This window comes from Taurulus bubalis, assembly GCF_910589615.1.
Source record: "Taurulus bubalis genome assembly, chromosome: 13".
NCBI classification, from domain to species: Eukaryota; Metazoa; Chordata; class Actinopteri; order Perciformes; family Cottidae; genus Taurulus; species Taurulus bubalis.
Window position 1 is genome coordinate 12,129,071 of NC_136601.1, and position 15,061 is coordinate 12,144,131.

General features: G+C 41.7%; 1 protein-coding gene across 1 annotated transcript; it reads right to left on the reverse strand.

Annotated features, from left to right (window-relative positions):
* Nucleotides 1-326: 326 nt before the first annotated feature.
* On the reverse strand, nt 327-14,210 carry f8 (coagulation factor VIII, procoagulant component; the record flags this gene model as incomplete). Its single annotated transcript, XM_079228781.1, has 27 exons — nt 327-827; nt 1,105-1,287; nt 2,453-2,601; nt 2,706-2,850; nt 3,049-3,204; nt 3,365-3,450; nt 3,671-3,742; nt 4,202-4,318; nt 4,820-5,002; nt 5,106-5,334; nt 5,550-5,789; nt 5,884-6,049; nt 6,805-6,950; nt 7,051-7,874; nt 8,600-8,809; nt 9,091-9,235; nt 9,388-9,605; nt 9,846-9,933; nt 10,101-10,266; nt 10,352-10,643; nt 10,748-10,868; nt 11,099-11,202; nt 11,449-11,631; nt 12,035-12,247; nt 13,248-13,370; nt 13,684-13,781; nt 14,050-14,210. The coding sequence occupies 27 exons, from the start codon at nt 14,208-14,210 to the stop codon at nt 681-683; spliced, it is 4,965 nt and encodes a 1,654-aa protein (XP_079084907.1). The 3' UTR covers nt 327-680.
* Between the last annotated feature and the right edge of the window lie 851 nt (nt 14,211-15,061).

Sequence of the window (15,061 nt, forward strand, 5' to 3'; positions counted from 1 at the left end):
GAAAGGGCTACATCCTCTCCTGACATGAACATGAAGAACAGGACAGGAAGCTGTGTATCAGGAGGTGCTTCTCATTGCTTGGAAGGGACCTTGTTGAAGCCGGTCAAATGTTCAATCACAAACTTGGTTAAGCGTTTTGGAAGCAAACACTTTTGTGTTCGTGCGTGTGTGCGGTTTGTGTGTGTGTGTGTCCGTCCTTTTCTGTGTTTGTGAGCACAAGACAACGTCACAACGAGGCGAAAAATAAATGCCAGTGAAACATCTTGAGATTCATTGTTTATATAAACTCTTGTAATGCCGAAAAATACATTAATACTAACTTTTCCAACAATATACATCATCTATTCAAACTTTATACATCCATCTGAAATATATACACACGCTTACATTCAAAAGGTGTGCTCTGAAGTTAAAGCAAAGCAAATACTGTGGTGCTCAGCTGCGTTTTTAAAACTGTGGCTCTGTTTAAACTCACATCTTAAAATAGATTTCCACCAACATTAGATATCCTTTTTAAAATGACATCAAACAAGATTCTTCATCAACAAATAGCTTCTCTTATACAAACAGCTTCATGTCATATATAACGTAAGTGCTCTTAAAAACCCCAGTTCAAACCATTCTGCTAATACAATGATGCTGCGTGGCGTTGGTGAGTTGTCCTGGCAGTGTCAGGGCCCCTACTGTGTGCGACAGCCCAGGACCTCTAGACGCAGGGCGATGTCATTGAACCAACCCCGCGGGTGGATGCGGAGGTAGCGGCCGAACAGAGGAGGATCGAAAACGCTGAGAGCTTCATCGTCTAAATCGCTGTTTCCTGTGAAGATCTGAGGAAAGGAAACAGGAAGTGAATTGATGAACTGAACTCACACAGAAGACTGTGTGTCACTAACACACTTTAATAGGTTTCCTTTGGTGGGTTGTCAGCTCCATAACACAGAGTGACTCATCCACCTGTGTGACAGTCAGGAAACTGTGCTTAAATGAGGCCTTCTGAATCAATGGTTAAGTGAAGGAAAATGTGAAATGAGTAACAGGGATCCGGATAATTTTAGCAGCATCACTGAGACTGGCCTTCTTTTATGGGTGAACAGGGATGTGTACCTTTTCTCTTTGGGAGCTTTCCTCCAACACACTGCTCCAGGACTGACCATCAAGACTGACGGTGACTGAGAACTCGGTCACCATCATTTGGGTCAACAGTGATCGTGCTCCTTGGGTTATGACCCCTGTGATGCGGCTTACTTTCTCCAAGTCAACCTGCAGCCACTCGTGAGGGTTGTTGTTCTGGGGAGAAAAGAACCGAAGAAACATATTTAAATCTCACGAAGGAATATATACATTTAATATCAAAGAACAAAGGCAAAAAACAGACCCGCAAACAGGTATACTGGGGTCTGTATTCATTTGTTTTTCTTCTGTTCATTGATTTGATTCTCCAAAGTATAATCACTGTCTCCGAATGAGAACTACAAGAAGATCATGCGATTATGAAATAACATGAGCAGAAATACCAAAGCCAGAAGGATAATGCATCAAAAAGAAGAAGACAAAAATAGGACATCTTATGAAACAAAAATAAATAGATACCAGCTTCTGAACAAGGTAGAAGTAGGCCGAGCAAATGAAAACAAAAAACAGATGTAGGGATCGCGAAAGGGAACACCACACCACTTCCTCTCCCACAATACGATTAGGAAAGTTATAAACGAGGAAAGTGCTTCTGGCAGTGCATATTTTTCCACTGGAATTTTCTCCATTTGAATTCATTTAACCAACATTTAGGATCACTTCTGGCTTCAACTGATGCAACAAGAAAAGCCCCAATAAACAACAATGACACAACGTTTAAGCCTAAACTTAAACCCTATCTCAAATCACAGCTCTCACATTTTTATACAAGGAAAAGTAAATCCAGCTCATCCCATTTCATTCTCTTTCCTGAAACACATTTGCAAGATGTTTTCTTGTTGAGACTGATGTTAAGAATAATCAAAAAAGAAGCTACTGTTGGCATTTGTTTAGGCCATTAAAGCCCTTTCAGGTTGCTTTTCCAGATAATAGTTGGCAGTGGTTGACCTCCGTCCATGGATCACAAGTGCCACTGATTGGCGTGACATAATAATAATAAGAAATACAGAGGAGATTGAAAGGATGGTAAGTCTTCTAGTCTCTGGTTCCTATCACAATGTAAAAGAACGACTAATATTACTGACATTATTGCTAAGTGTGGTTGCACTTTCATGTGAGCTAGGCTAGCTGTTTCCCCCGGCTGTCAGTCTTCATGCTAAGCTAAGCAAAGTGTCTCCTCTGCTTAGCGTCATATTCAGCAGAAAGATATATATATATATATATATATATATATATATAGAGGGGTGTCAATACTTTCATCCAACTCTTGGAAGTGGTATAAATGTAATAGCGCCCACAGTATTTGTGGATTTGTGTTCACCTTTGGCCTCCAGGCGTTGACACTGCCTTCCTTGTGGAGGCGAGCGAGCTCGGGGCTCCAGCTACGCAGCAGAGATGAATAAAATGAGGAAGCAGTAAAGCTAGCGTCAGGAATCGGCCCGTTCTGGAGTCCGAGAGGGAGAGAGCAACCTGGTCACATGCACAAACACACACATAAGAGTCAGTCTCTGCACTTTGATACAGAATAAAATGAACCTTCTGCAATAAATTCTGCTACTGTTGGTGTAACTCACTGTTGAGATCGCAACCCAGCAGCTCCAGACGGAGAGCAGGCTTTAGCACAAAGCTTTTGGGCTCAATCCTGATGTAGCGAGCCACAAATGGTGGATCGATGGGGTTGTTTTTCACCTTGGAGCTGTCCATGTTGCCAAAAAATGACTAAACCAGAGCCACACAAACAATTCAGCTCAAACTTCAAGTATCATTGAAACTTGGTTGAGATAGGCAACCCATTACAGTGAACAATGTGTTGCCTTCACTGTATTCATTTGACAATGAAACAGCATGATGTCATGGTTATGCAGATTAGAGACCACTAGGGCCTCTTGGTACATTTAGTAACAGTAGAGGACAAACTTTTTTCTGCTCTGTTCCGTTTCCCCTGTAAGTGATCCAAGTCTCCTTGTCCAGGCTGTAGGAGATGTGGAAGATTGTGACGTATTTGTCCCTCAGCCTCGACCTGACTCCCTGCGTCTGCACACCGTGCAACAGGGTGGGCCTCTGAAGGTCAACCTAGTAACACACACATTCCAGCACATTTCACTGTGTTTCTGTTTTACATGTGGATATTATAAAAATAATACTCAATTCAGATCTTGCGTTAGCACATTGGACGCTACATAATATAGCATTGCTGTGCAATGGTTAACAGGAGAAAGGCTGTATATCTTACTTGTATCCATGACATTTCGTTTCTGCCCATCCAGGCATTGATATAACCAGACTGATCCAGTCTCGCCAGCCTCGGCTCCCAGTTATCTGAACATGCATGTGTAAACACGGTTATAATCCCACTCAGTGTGGGTAATTTCCTGTTCTTCAAATGTATTGAAGCTGCTTGGTGGCCACAAGAATGGGGTATTTTCATTTTCAGCACACTGGGTATATGTGGTAAGCGCTTCCTCTCTCTACAAGCATTGACAAATATTGATGGTCTTCTTGGTATGTTTACCCACTGAAATGAAAAATGCTGTTTTACCCATGTAATCTGATGCTGTGATCTGGGAATCCTCAATCCTTCCTGATTTCATCCCCAGAGGAACGACACATTCTGCATGGGGAAAATTCCTGCTCAATATTGCATTCCTCAAATGCTTTTCTGTGCACTTGACACATCTGGACAGTACAGAACTATGTATCTGTTTTGACATTTTCTGAAAATTATGAAAAGTGGGACTCTACAGGTTTAACTCAGATATTACATTTTGCAATATGGGAAGTCCATTAAAAAAGAAGCCCCATAAATTGCACAAAATACTTTACAGTGTTGAAAATGTGGGGAATGCCACTGACATTATTCTTACAATGGGATGAAAAGTGCACTGACAAGATTGTTGGCTTCAAATACACAAGTTTCTTGTGTTTCTTATACAAGTTCATGCATTCATCCTGACATTGATGGCTAAAAAAACAACATACAGGGAATCCATTATTGCTCTATAAAATTACAAAATTATTCTAAATATTAATACTATATAGATATGTGTCAGATATGTGCCACTGTGTGTACCTGGATTATAGACCAGTAGTTTAGCCCTCATGCCGGCTAGCTGGTAGTCTCCTACAGTGCACTCCACCAGCCACGTGCCGATTGTGGGGGGTCTCATCTCCACCGTGCCAAACACTCCTGAGGGACATAGAGCAATGCAACACATGCAATAATAGTCAATAATAAGGCTTTTAGAGTTGAGAGAATAGACAGATGAAAGCTAGATTATTTTCTATGATTTAATAAATTTTAGTCTGTCAAAACACTGGTTATACAGTTGGTATTTTTGAATGTCGTATTTAACGTAATTTAGACAGAACAACTTTTTGGTATGAAACGCATAATAAGGATGTGGTTTATATAAATTAGTTTAAATGTACTGGAATGTCTGTGGAGTAAAATCAATCTGATGACCAAAGTTTGGCCCAAAACATGTTTTACAGTATAGGAACTGTATGGATTGCAGTTGTATTTACTGTACAGGGCATTGGAAAATGTTGCCTCTCTAGAAGTGAAACTCAAATCTACAAATGTAGGGGAAAACATCTGTTCATGTGCTTGTATGTTTTTATGCAACACATAAACAGAGAGTTTGCATGATCTTTGGTGTTATATGTGTCTTTACGTGTGTGTGTTTACCAGGGAAGAGGTTGTAGACCCCCATTCGGTGTTCCTTTTCATTGTGAGCAGTGAAAGGTAAACCATGGAAGTGCACAGCGTGGTACTCTCCATCACCTCCAACATTCAGCAGGTGCCACCTGATCTGCTGGTGCTGGGCGACCAACAGACCAGGAAGTGTCTCGGCCACATAACCATTTATTGCTACGGAAAAACGCAGGCATTATTTCTGAGATTTAATTTTGGAGTTTGAGATTAGAGTACGCTTATTACAACATGACACCAACAATCAACCATTTTTCTCCACCTGCAAACGTATTGCTGATGTGATACCAGGGGTCCTCAGTGTTGGCCTGACAGGGCGGAGCACAGTGCCGCCGCAGGCTCTCCTCCAGGTACCAGCTTTTAGTTTCATCAAAGGTGTGGAAGAGGAGGGCGAAGTCCTGGACGTATGGCTGTGGGTTCTCATCAGTCTGGAGACGACCAGAGTTACAGATCACCAGTGGACCAATCAGCCCTGAATGAAGGTCCTTCTCCTGGAACATAGAACAAAAATACTTATTTTATTATTGTCATGTAACTACAGCTCTATTAGCATTAATAATTACAAAAGAGGAAAATGTAATTGATATAGGGATTTTTTTTGTGACATTTGATTTCCGTGCAAGATTATACATTTTGAATAAGAATGTATACAAATGAATACATGCTATATATCCATGAAAGGAACAGGCTTAAGTCCTATCCAGACCTTATCCACAGTGGAGTAGTAAGATCCAGTCTTGCAGGCAAATTCAGTCTGGGTTGGTCCTTGTTTCCTGGTTACGCTCCAGGTATATGTCCGTGCCTCCCCAGGGGCCACAGGCTCTCCTGGGACCCCGGATGGAGCAGATGAGGAATGGGTTTTGCCGATGCCGGCACTCTGACGGAGGTCATAGATCCCCTGAAGGTGAAAGGAGTAAGGCCTGGATGCCTTGTTCTTGAAGACCACCTTGAATAAGACAGAAAGGACAAAGATACGTCACCAAGCAACAATAAAGTGAGGATTATTCACTTTTTATTTGCTCAGTGACAATATCACTCACAGTGAGGACATTATTAATCTCAGCTCTGATTAAAGGTCCCATAATTCCCAGGTGTTGCTCTTGCTCTCCTCTGCCTTTAGGACATAGGAAGTGTTCATCTTTGTAGGCTCGAAACACCACCTTCTTATACTCTGGCAGAAACTTCCTCATCCCTCGTCGCATCTCTCTAAAAAGAGGAGTTGAATCAATGCTGCTGCTTGACACATTGGTATTAGAATGGATTTAAAAATGCTTTTTTTTCTGTTGCAGTTTTCTTTTTATTTGTTCCATGTTAAAATGTTGACATTGCTCAAAACTACTAGAATTTTGACCTTGTTACCAAAGAAACAAATCATCCAAAACATCACCTTGTTCCAACAAACACAAATTCAATGAAGTAAGTCTTCGAACACCACAAAAGAAACATGTTGGATAAATAAATATAGATAAATTACTATTTCAATCACTAGCGCACAATGTAAGAGTTTGGCTCGAAGTTGGTGCCAAAGGAAATGCAATGTTGTTTCCTAAATCAAAAGGCTATTAGCATGCTAACGAACCAACATTAGCATGGTAACATGCCTAATAAAAGCTATTGCATGTGATCATGTAGAATAGATGTTTAGCTTGTTACCATGCTAACATGCCAACATTAGTATATTAAGATGCTCAAAGTTAAAAAAGAGACATCCTAACAATTAGCATTTTAGTTTATCAAGAAAAGAAAGAGGGAAAAAACAAACAGATAAAAAGATTCATAAAACTCATGACTCATTAGGGGTGGTGGAGCCTGGGCCTGTGCTATTTTACATTTCTGTTTATGTACAGATTACACAAACATAAAACCACATGTTAAAGCATGTTAGCGAGCTTTAGAGGTGCAGGTAGGCACGTTTTATTTGATTGTATACAAAACAATCCTGGGTGAAATATTAATCCTACCTGGGTTTGATGAACTGGTGTGATTTTCTGATGCCGTAGTCCCAGCTGATCTCCTCAGCAGCAATGTAGTAGTAGTGGCGATTTGTGGAGTCTCCGGAGCGCGGGTCAATGTAATCCGTACCAAGTACATTGGATGTACTGTTCACCTATTTGTGACAACAGCCAGCATATGAATATACTGTGTGTGTATATATATATATATACGTAATGAATGGACACAAGACATATACACATAGAGAATGGTACCTCTTCTTCGTAGTCATCATACTCGAGGGACAGCTCAATCCCTCCTGTTTTGTTGTTATCAACAGTGTAGTTGTATGTCAGATCCTGCAGATCTGCTGTATGTTTTTCAGGTTCAGACCGGATGTGGTTTTGTGGTACTAAGTTTTGATCCATCTCTTCTGAATTGCTTAGCCCTACAGTTGATTCCTTCTTGTTCAGCTGTTGATTCCTATCAAGTAAGATCTCGTTGCTCCCTTCAAGCTCTTCATTCGTCCCATTATTCACACTTGACACTTCATTCCTTTCCTCAGCTTTTACCTGGGCACCAACCTCAGTGCTATTTTCCACAGCTTCTTCTCCCATCTCTATCCCAGGTCCTCCATCTCCAAAGGCTCCAGAACCAATATCTACATCTGTCCAGTTGTCGTCTGCTTGTCTCTTGTGCCGGACACCTCCCTCTCCGCCGGGTTCAGTCCCATTCTGAGAAACTGTCAGCTCCCCATCTCTCTTTATTTCCTCCAAGATATCCTGTGGGATTTCTCCTTCTCCTTCCGATGATGTTGCTGTCACGTCCTTCAGCTGAGTTTTAACACATGTGACATTTTGACTGGGAGTGTTTCCTGATTGAGTATTGTTATTAGCGAGGGGTTTCTTACACACTGGAACCAACACTTTGAACTCTTTTGGTCTCCTGCCCCTCGGCAGTCGATCGAGGTATTCAGAGTAGTCGTCTGGTATGTCTTCCGGATCAACTCGGTATCCATCGTCGCCTTGACGTACGCTGTAGCGGATGCTCATCCCCTTGCTCTTGAGGCTACCATCGTATGCACTGATCTCCCACTCACCTGGGGGAAGACAATTTATGACTCAAGAGCGAAACATAATCCGTGAAACATGAAGCATCAAAATCTGCAACCACTTTTTTTCTATATAAGCCCACATACAAGCTGTAGCCTGATGCATTAATGTGCATAAATAAGTATTATTTCTCAGCATCGAGGCATGTCAGTGCTTCAGGAAATCAGCATGTTTATGTCTCAGCTACTGAACCCTGGCTACTTCATCAGAGAAGTAACAGGGTAGCTGTGTACATTTTGTATTTGGTTATAGTGTCTGAGAAATTCTTATTATTATGCTCTTGGTTTTTGTAAGTTTGTTGCAGAAGAATAAGACCAATGGAAAATTGAAAGCTACCGAGGATGCCAAAGCCCTCTGACCGAAGCTCTGCTGTGCGCTCATATGGTGGTCACTACATCTGAACTGCATTTTCCATGACACAGACACATTCTTTGAAGTACAAAATCTGTTTGGGTATTCCTACTTGATTTGGGAGTACTTTAAAATTTGAAGCTGACACATGTTAGCAACTGCAGTCAAGCCATAGGAACAGATCTGCACCTACAGTACAGTCAGCCCAGCTTACCTTGCAAGGCACAGCAAGCCAAAACATCCAGCTAAACATTTACTTAGGTTACTGTGACATTCAGCATGATACATTTAAAGTATTAAATGAGTGAGTTAGTTAAAATTTGGTGACATCCGCCAACATTATCTAACAAATAAGTCTCACCCAATTGCTCGGTTTCCATGGGAACCCTTATTCCAGTCATGGGGAAGAGGGTGAGGACGGACTGGTAAAGGCCTTGGTACTGAAAGAGGTTTCCCGTGAAGTAAACAGAGAGGAAGTTACTCTGGCTGCCCACATTAGCCACATGCCAGAAGGCAACGTCAGATTGAGACGCCACAAACTGTCGCCCGGCGAACATCTTGCCGTTTATACCTGGAGTTAAAAGGATATTCAGAGTTATTAAATTGACGAAGTGATGGCTCAAAGTATAATGGGCAGATCACACGAATAACAACAATCATACAAATAAGAACAAAACAAAAAACAGCCATGTCTGTTTGTGTGGAGATAACACATTGATTTCATTAATAGAGATAATCACTTTAAAGCAGTTATAATCAATATTTTTTTAAATAATAATATATAAAATGACACTGTGAAAACAAGGTGAAAGAGTTCGCTCGTATTGATGAAGCTACAGATAATTATCTTACTGTAAATGACATTAGAGTTGTAGAATTCAGGGTCTGTGATGTTCGGGAAGTTTTGGTTGGACTTCTGCATGTTTTCGTTGAAGTACCAACTTTTGTTCTCATCAAACACAGCAAATATCAGGCTCCACTCTTTATCTGGGCTCAACTGCATGCAGCAGTAGATTGAGTGAAAGAGACACAGGGTGTTATATTACATTAGAGCAGGTGAGAGAGAACGCAACAGGATCTTTGCAAATAATCAATTCAACAATGTGCTATGTCAAGCACATTCATTGTTATTATAGATGTTCTTCTCACCAGACGTCCTCTGGTGTCCATGGTGTGGTATTTACAGATGAGCAGGGTGCCCACCAGCCCGGAGGCCAAGTCCTTCTCTCGGTTGACGGTGCTTTGATACAGCTGGGTCAGACACTGAGGGTCTTCCTCCAAGGGTCCATCGTTTTCTGTTAGGCTCCACACATAGCTAAACGTCCCGTTGGGTGGCACTTCCATGGAGCGCAAGTCCTTCTTTGCAGCTGTTTTAATGAGATGAGATAGATAATACAGAAAATAAAACGAGAATAAGACCACGAAAGGCAAGTAGGAAAACATAATGCACTATCAAGTTTATACATTCAATTTGTGTTGCAAAACTTCATTAAAAATTCATTCAAATCAATACAGATTTTGAGTATATTTGCAAGCTTGCATTGCTGATTGTGAGATAAACTATTGAATAGTTTAGTCTGTTGGTTTATGTCCTTGCTTAAGCTTACCATTTTCGGATCTCTGCAGTGGAAAGATCTTGGTCAGGCCCTTGGGGTAGATGTTGAAAGGGCGACTAGCCAGGTTTCTGAGAGTAATCTGGAGACACAGTTCAAACCAATGGGAGATCAGTAGAAAGCCAAACAAAAAGTGAGTCATAAGTTTGTTTAGTTTTTTCTATGATTGATAACTGATGTGTTTTTTTTTGTAGCTCATATTTGATCTTGCACAAAAGAACAAATGTAATATGTTCTGTCCTCACTCACATGGATTTGATCGTTGACTTTTCCTTTCAGAAGTGGACCCATGAGTGTCCCGTTCGGGTTCTTTCTCTGAGAGAAAGATCCATCTGTGTATTCTACATACACCGCCTTTTTATACTGGTAGCCCAGGTGATGGGGAGGTGCAACCAAATATCTTGACCGCAACTCACTGATGTGTCAAAGACAAAAGAGAAAAGACAATCAACTTTCACTCTCTGTTATTCTTCTTCCTTCTCCTCCTCCATCTTTCCTACCTATCTGTGGGTTTGAGATGAAGAGTGTAGTCCCAGGTGACCTCTTCAATGGCGATGTAATGCTTCCAGGTTCTAGGTGGCTGTCCTCCGCTGGCTCTTACTTGAACTTGTGTTTTCGCAGGATTAAAGCTTATGGTGTTGAAATACTCGTCGTCGTAACCGTCGTCGTACTCAGTGATGTCGTGCTCACTGCTGGCCACGTTATTCTCGTGTTTGGCGTTACGCTGGTCGGGTCTCGGCAGGGTCACAGGGTCAGGGCATTTCTCCACCGTGAAAAAGGCATTCATGCCATCTGAGCAGTAGTACACAATAACAACAAGAGTTGTCATTGAAATGGGTGAAGTACATTTAATTAGAGTGGCAGATTGTCCAGGAGACTTATCTGGTCTTTCTTACCGTGGCTGTGAGCTTGTATCTGACAGCTCATAAGGAAGCGGCCTAACGTAGCAGGTCTCATTTCTGCAGTGATGAATGTCATAGGGGTCACCTCAATGGTGACTTTACGATGGTTCAACACCTAAACAATAACAATACAAGTGTCAAATTTGGAGGGAGGCCTGACTGTTAAGTTGCCGACGTGGCGACTTTCAAGCTAGATTTAGAGACTTTTGGAGCTGCTATAGCTACTTTCACTGGAAAAGAGTTGGCAACACTGATACTTTCAAACTCCAGCATACTTTTGCTGGTTTCATAAATCTCCTTTACCTTTTAAAACGTGTGACTATTTTATGTGAAGACTTAAGTTACCCGTAGAGTGTGGTCCTGAAACTGAATGGAGTGGATTTCTGGAGCTGTGCCGATCCCAATTAGATGCCAAATCATACGTTTACGGCCTTGACACATTGTCAAACCTACAGAGAGAGAGAGACAGAGAGAGAGAGAGAGAGAGAGAGAGAGAGAGAGAGAGAGAGAGAGAGAGAGAGAGAGAGAGAGAGAGAGAGAGAGAGAGAGAGAGAGAGAGAGAGAGAATGAGGACACAGTCCTGTGTTTACCACATACAGCAGAGCCACTGATACACTGAGCACAGAGTTAGCAACATTATTACAACACAATTTCATGGAAAAGACTCCCCGTCTACAGCCGGTCTGGTTCATTACCGGGTAACGTAGAGTTGACATATCCATTGACGGTGTGGTATTCCTTTCGGCCGATGCTTTTCTTGAACTTCTCTCTACTCATCCTCTCTCCTACTGCTCCATACCAGCTCTTGGTCTCATCAAACACTGCAAACAGCAGGACAAACGCTGCGTTTCTCCTCTGGCCCTCATCTGTGAGGGCACCTGGAAAACACACACACACACACACACACACACACACACACACACACACACACACACACACACACACACACACAATATTATATGTGATATTATGCATGGAGCTTATCTCATTATCTATAATATTTTTTCCTATACTTTCTTACTGTTCTATACAGTCAGATAAACCCCTGCTCATCGCGAGCATCTCTATCCATTGCAGGAATGACAAAGTTGATCTGTTGGGTGATTGGTGCACCACTTTATTGCAGACTGATACATCCCAACAGGATTGGAGGGATTGTCGAACAATTTTGTACAGATATTCAAAGTGCCCACTGAATTAACTGGTTCCCTCACTTTTCTTTAGCACCAACACAAGGCTCACATTTGTAGTTTTGAGTGAAATGTCTCAGCAACTACTAACTTGTTTTGCAGATGAGCAAGGCACCGATGAGTCCTGAGTTTACATCTCGGACTGTGTCCACCTGGGATGAGTAGGAGTAGGTGAGGCACTCTGGGTCACTGGTAGTAGGACCGTCTTTATGGCTGATGTCCCACACATACTTAAAATAGCCTCCAGGAGAGACAGCGTCATCCTCCTTCTCCTGGCCTGCTGTGGAGTCATCATAGCCGGCTCCTGGAAAGAAAAGACGCAGCATGACTCCTCTGTATTTATTCAGCAATAGAAGAGAGTCAAAGCAGGAAAATGTGTGTCACACGAATGCAAGTAATCTGGTCTCATCTTTATACTATATAGTGAAAGTAACACTGCTGTAAAAACATTGCCAAATAATTCACTGACTCAAGATAATTTGCAGTAAAGACTATCCAACATGAGTATACACACACACCCACAGGCAGCAACCTTTTTCTTCACTCTTAATATCACACGCTGGTGCGGTTAGATCTGACATCTCATTCCTGGGTGCGGCAGGTGCAGCCTTTCAGATTATGATGAACTGCATTATAGGAATCTACCCTGCGGCAGGAAGACATGAGCTGCTAACAAGAATTGGCTGCTTTGGATCTACAGCAGCATTAGGACATATGCCAATGGCTTCTGTGAAGGGTATTAACTTTCAAAAGCTTCTCTGATCAGGGATTATGAATTATTTCCTTTGCAGTTGGGTATTGTAATCCAAAGGCACCTAAAATGAGTCATTATGCTGTAAAACTGACCATTTGGCTCGAACATGCTGCAAAATGTCTGCACACACAAGATAATGATAACCGTTGCACGCTGTAATTTCATAAAAATGAGGAGTCAACTTTGTATTTAATCTCTTAATGAAGCCACACTGTTTGCCAGTCTGTTTGCCTCTGATATTATTCTGGTTAGTAGCAATTTTACACTTACACCATTGCTTTTTCTGTGGATTGTTCTCATTCTTGGCCCAAAAATAATTTCAGACTGTGAGTAAGAATATCCGATTTGGATTCTTCCTGAAGGCCGTAAAAGTCGGATTGGACCAGTGAGCGTTGCCATTGACTCATTTAAGCTGTAACATGGACTTCACATTAAAAAGCGATTATGAGTCAAAAAATGAAGTATGCTGCTGACTAATGTTGAGCTTGTGCATGAGAGAAAATAAAACAGATCACAGGATGACCGCAGATCCGTCCATTCAGTTTTCTACCTTCAGACTGTTTCCCGTAAGTGATCCCCACAGGGCTGATACTGTAGGACTGGGAGGCCAGGTTTTTGAAGTGGATCACCACCCTGTGACCAATATGGGTAACAATCACTGGGCCTTGAATACCTGCAACCAGAGGACACCATGTTCTTATAGAAGTCATACATTTGACGGCATACTTTAAGACAAAGGGTACATGCTCCGAAACAGAACGGTCAACTGTTACATGTTGTTCTTTATGTTGAAAAGTCAGGCAAACGCTATATTTATCCACAACATCAGTATTACAATCATGTTCTTGACTGGAAAACTGGAATACTTTCCATTTCAGGTTCTTGTCTGTTTTATTTATTAAATTAATACACAATTATGAATAAATAACACAAACATATGCCATATTGATTGCTTGAGAAAATTAAGAACATCAAAAGAGCCCTACCTGTCCATGCTGGCTTTGGTTTGGGGACAGTGTATGTAGCATCTGTATACTCCCTGTAGACTGCCTTGATGTATTTTTGAGAAACATCTCTGCGTGTCCTTTTAGAAACAAAAGAATGAAAACAATGGAAGCAAATACATCAAATTGTAAGACAAGTACCACTTATAAACAGCGCTCAAAATCAATTAATCAATTACTTATAAATGTGTTAGTTTCTAAAAACATGAGTTTGTATTGGAAGCTTACGCCTAATTGTACGAAACATAATTTTCCATTCTACTAAACCAATGTTTGGAAACTGCCCGAGGTCTAAATGCCATATCAGAGTGGGTGGTTTGAATCAAACAAAGAACTGGAAATGTTCACCTTTGGTCGGCCGCAGAGTCAACACCGTCCAGGTAGACGTAGTCCCACCCGATCTCTACAGCTGCTATGTAATAGGCTTGTTCCGGAGCGGGAGCGGGCTCCTGCGTGTCTTTGGCGGAGCAGCAGAGCTGCAGCAGCAGCAGAAGAGTTGCGGCTCTCATCGCGGTCATCTCCAGCGTGTGCAGGGTCAGACAGCGCACGGGCTCTGCAGCTTCTCGTGTGGGCTGAGACCTTTAAAGGGAAGGGGGGCTGGGGGAGAGGAGTAACGGGGCAGCTCAACTTGCACGCGGGGGCGTGCGGGGGGTGAAATGCGCGCGCCCTGCTATGACACGATTAGGTGGACTTTCATTGTCCAGTGGGAGGAATTTGTCTTGGACACATCGTGCTGCTGAGAAGTTGACTAATTAAATACAGTAAACTCATGAAAGAAAAGCACAAATACCTACAATGATGCCATATCAAGTAGCCAAAAAATACATATTAATAACACATATTGGCTTGCCAAGAGAAAAGTGAATGTGACTGCTGCTCCAGCATGACTCTGACTGGATCACAATCCATTGAACAGTTTGTCACTTATTGACATATATTAGCCGCATCGTTTATTGTAAAGTGAGAAACAATGTTTAGGATTACTGATTAATTGCAGACATATATAACTGTACATTGCATTACATAACATTTCATTTAGCTGACGCTTATTGTCCAAAGCGACTTACATGTTTGCTCTATACACCGCAGACACAGTAACGGGGAGCAATTACGTACGGCCCTACCCTGTTAAAGTGTATTTTTTGGGGGGACTTTTTTACTTTTCCAATGCGAGGGTCCAAGGACAGAGCATGTCGTGTGCTAAGATTGTAAAGCTTACTTACTTAAAATACTTTGTGAAAAAATAAGTAAGATTTGGTCCAAACTGTGACCATGATTTAATGAACATGGCGAGAGTTTTTAGCTGATGGTGTTGTAATTCAAGATAAACAACGCATCACATTGAACAAATGACAGCATT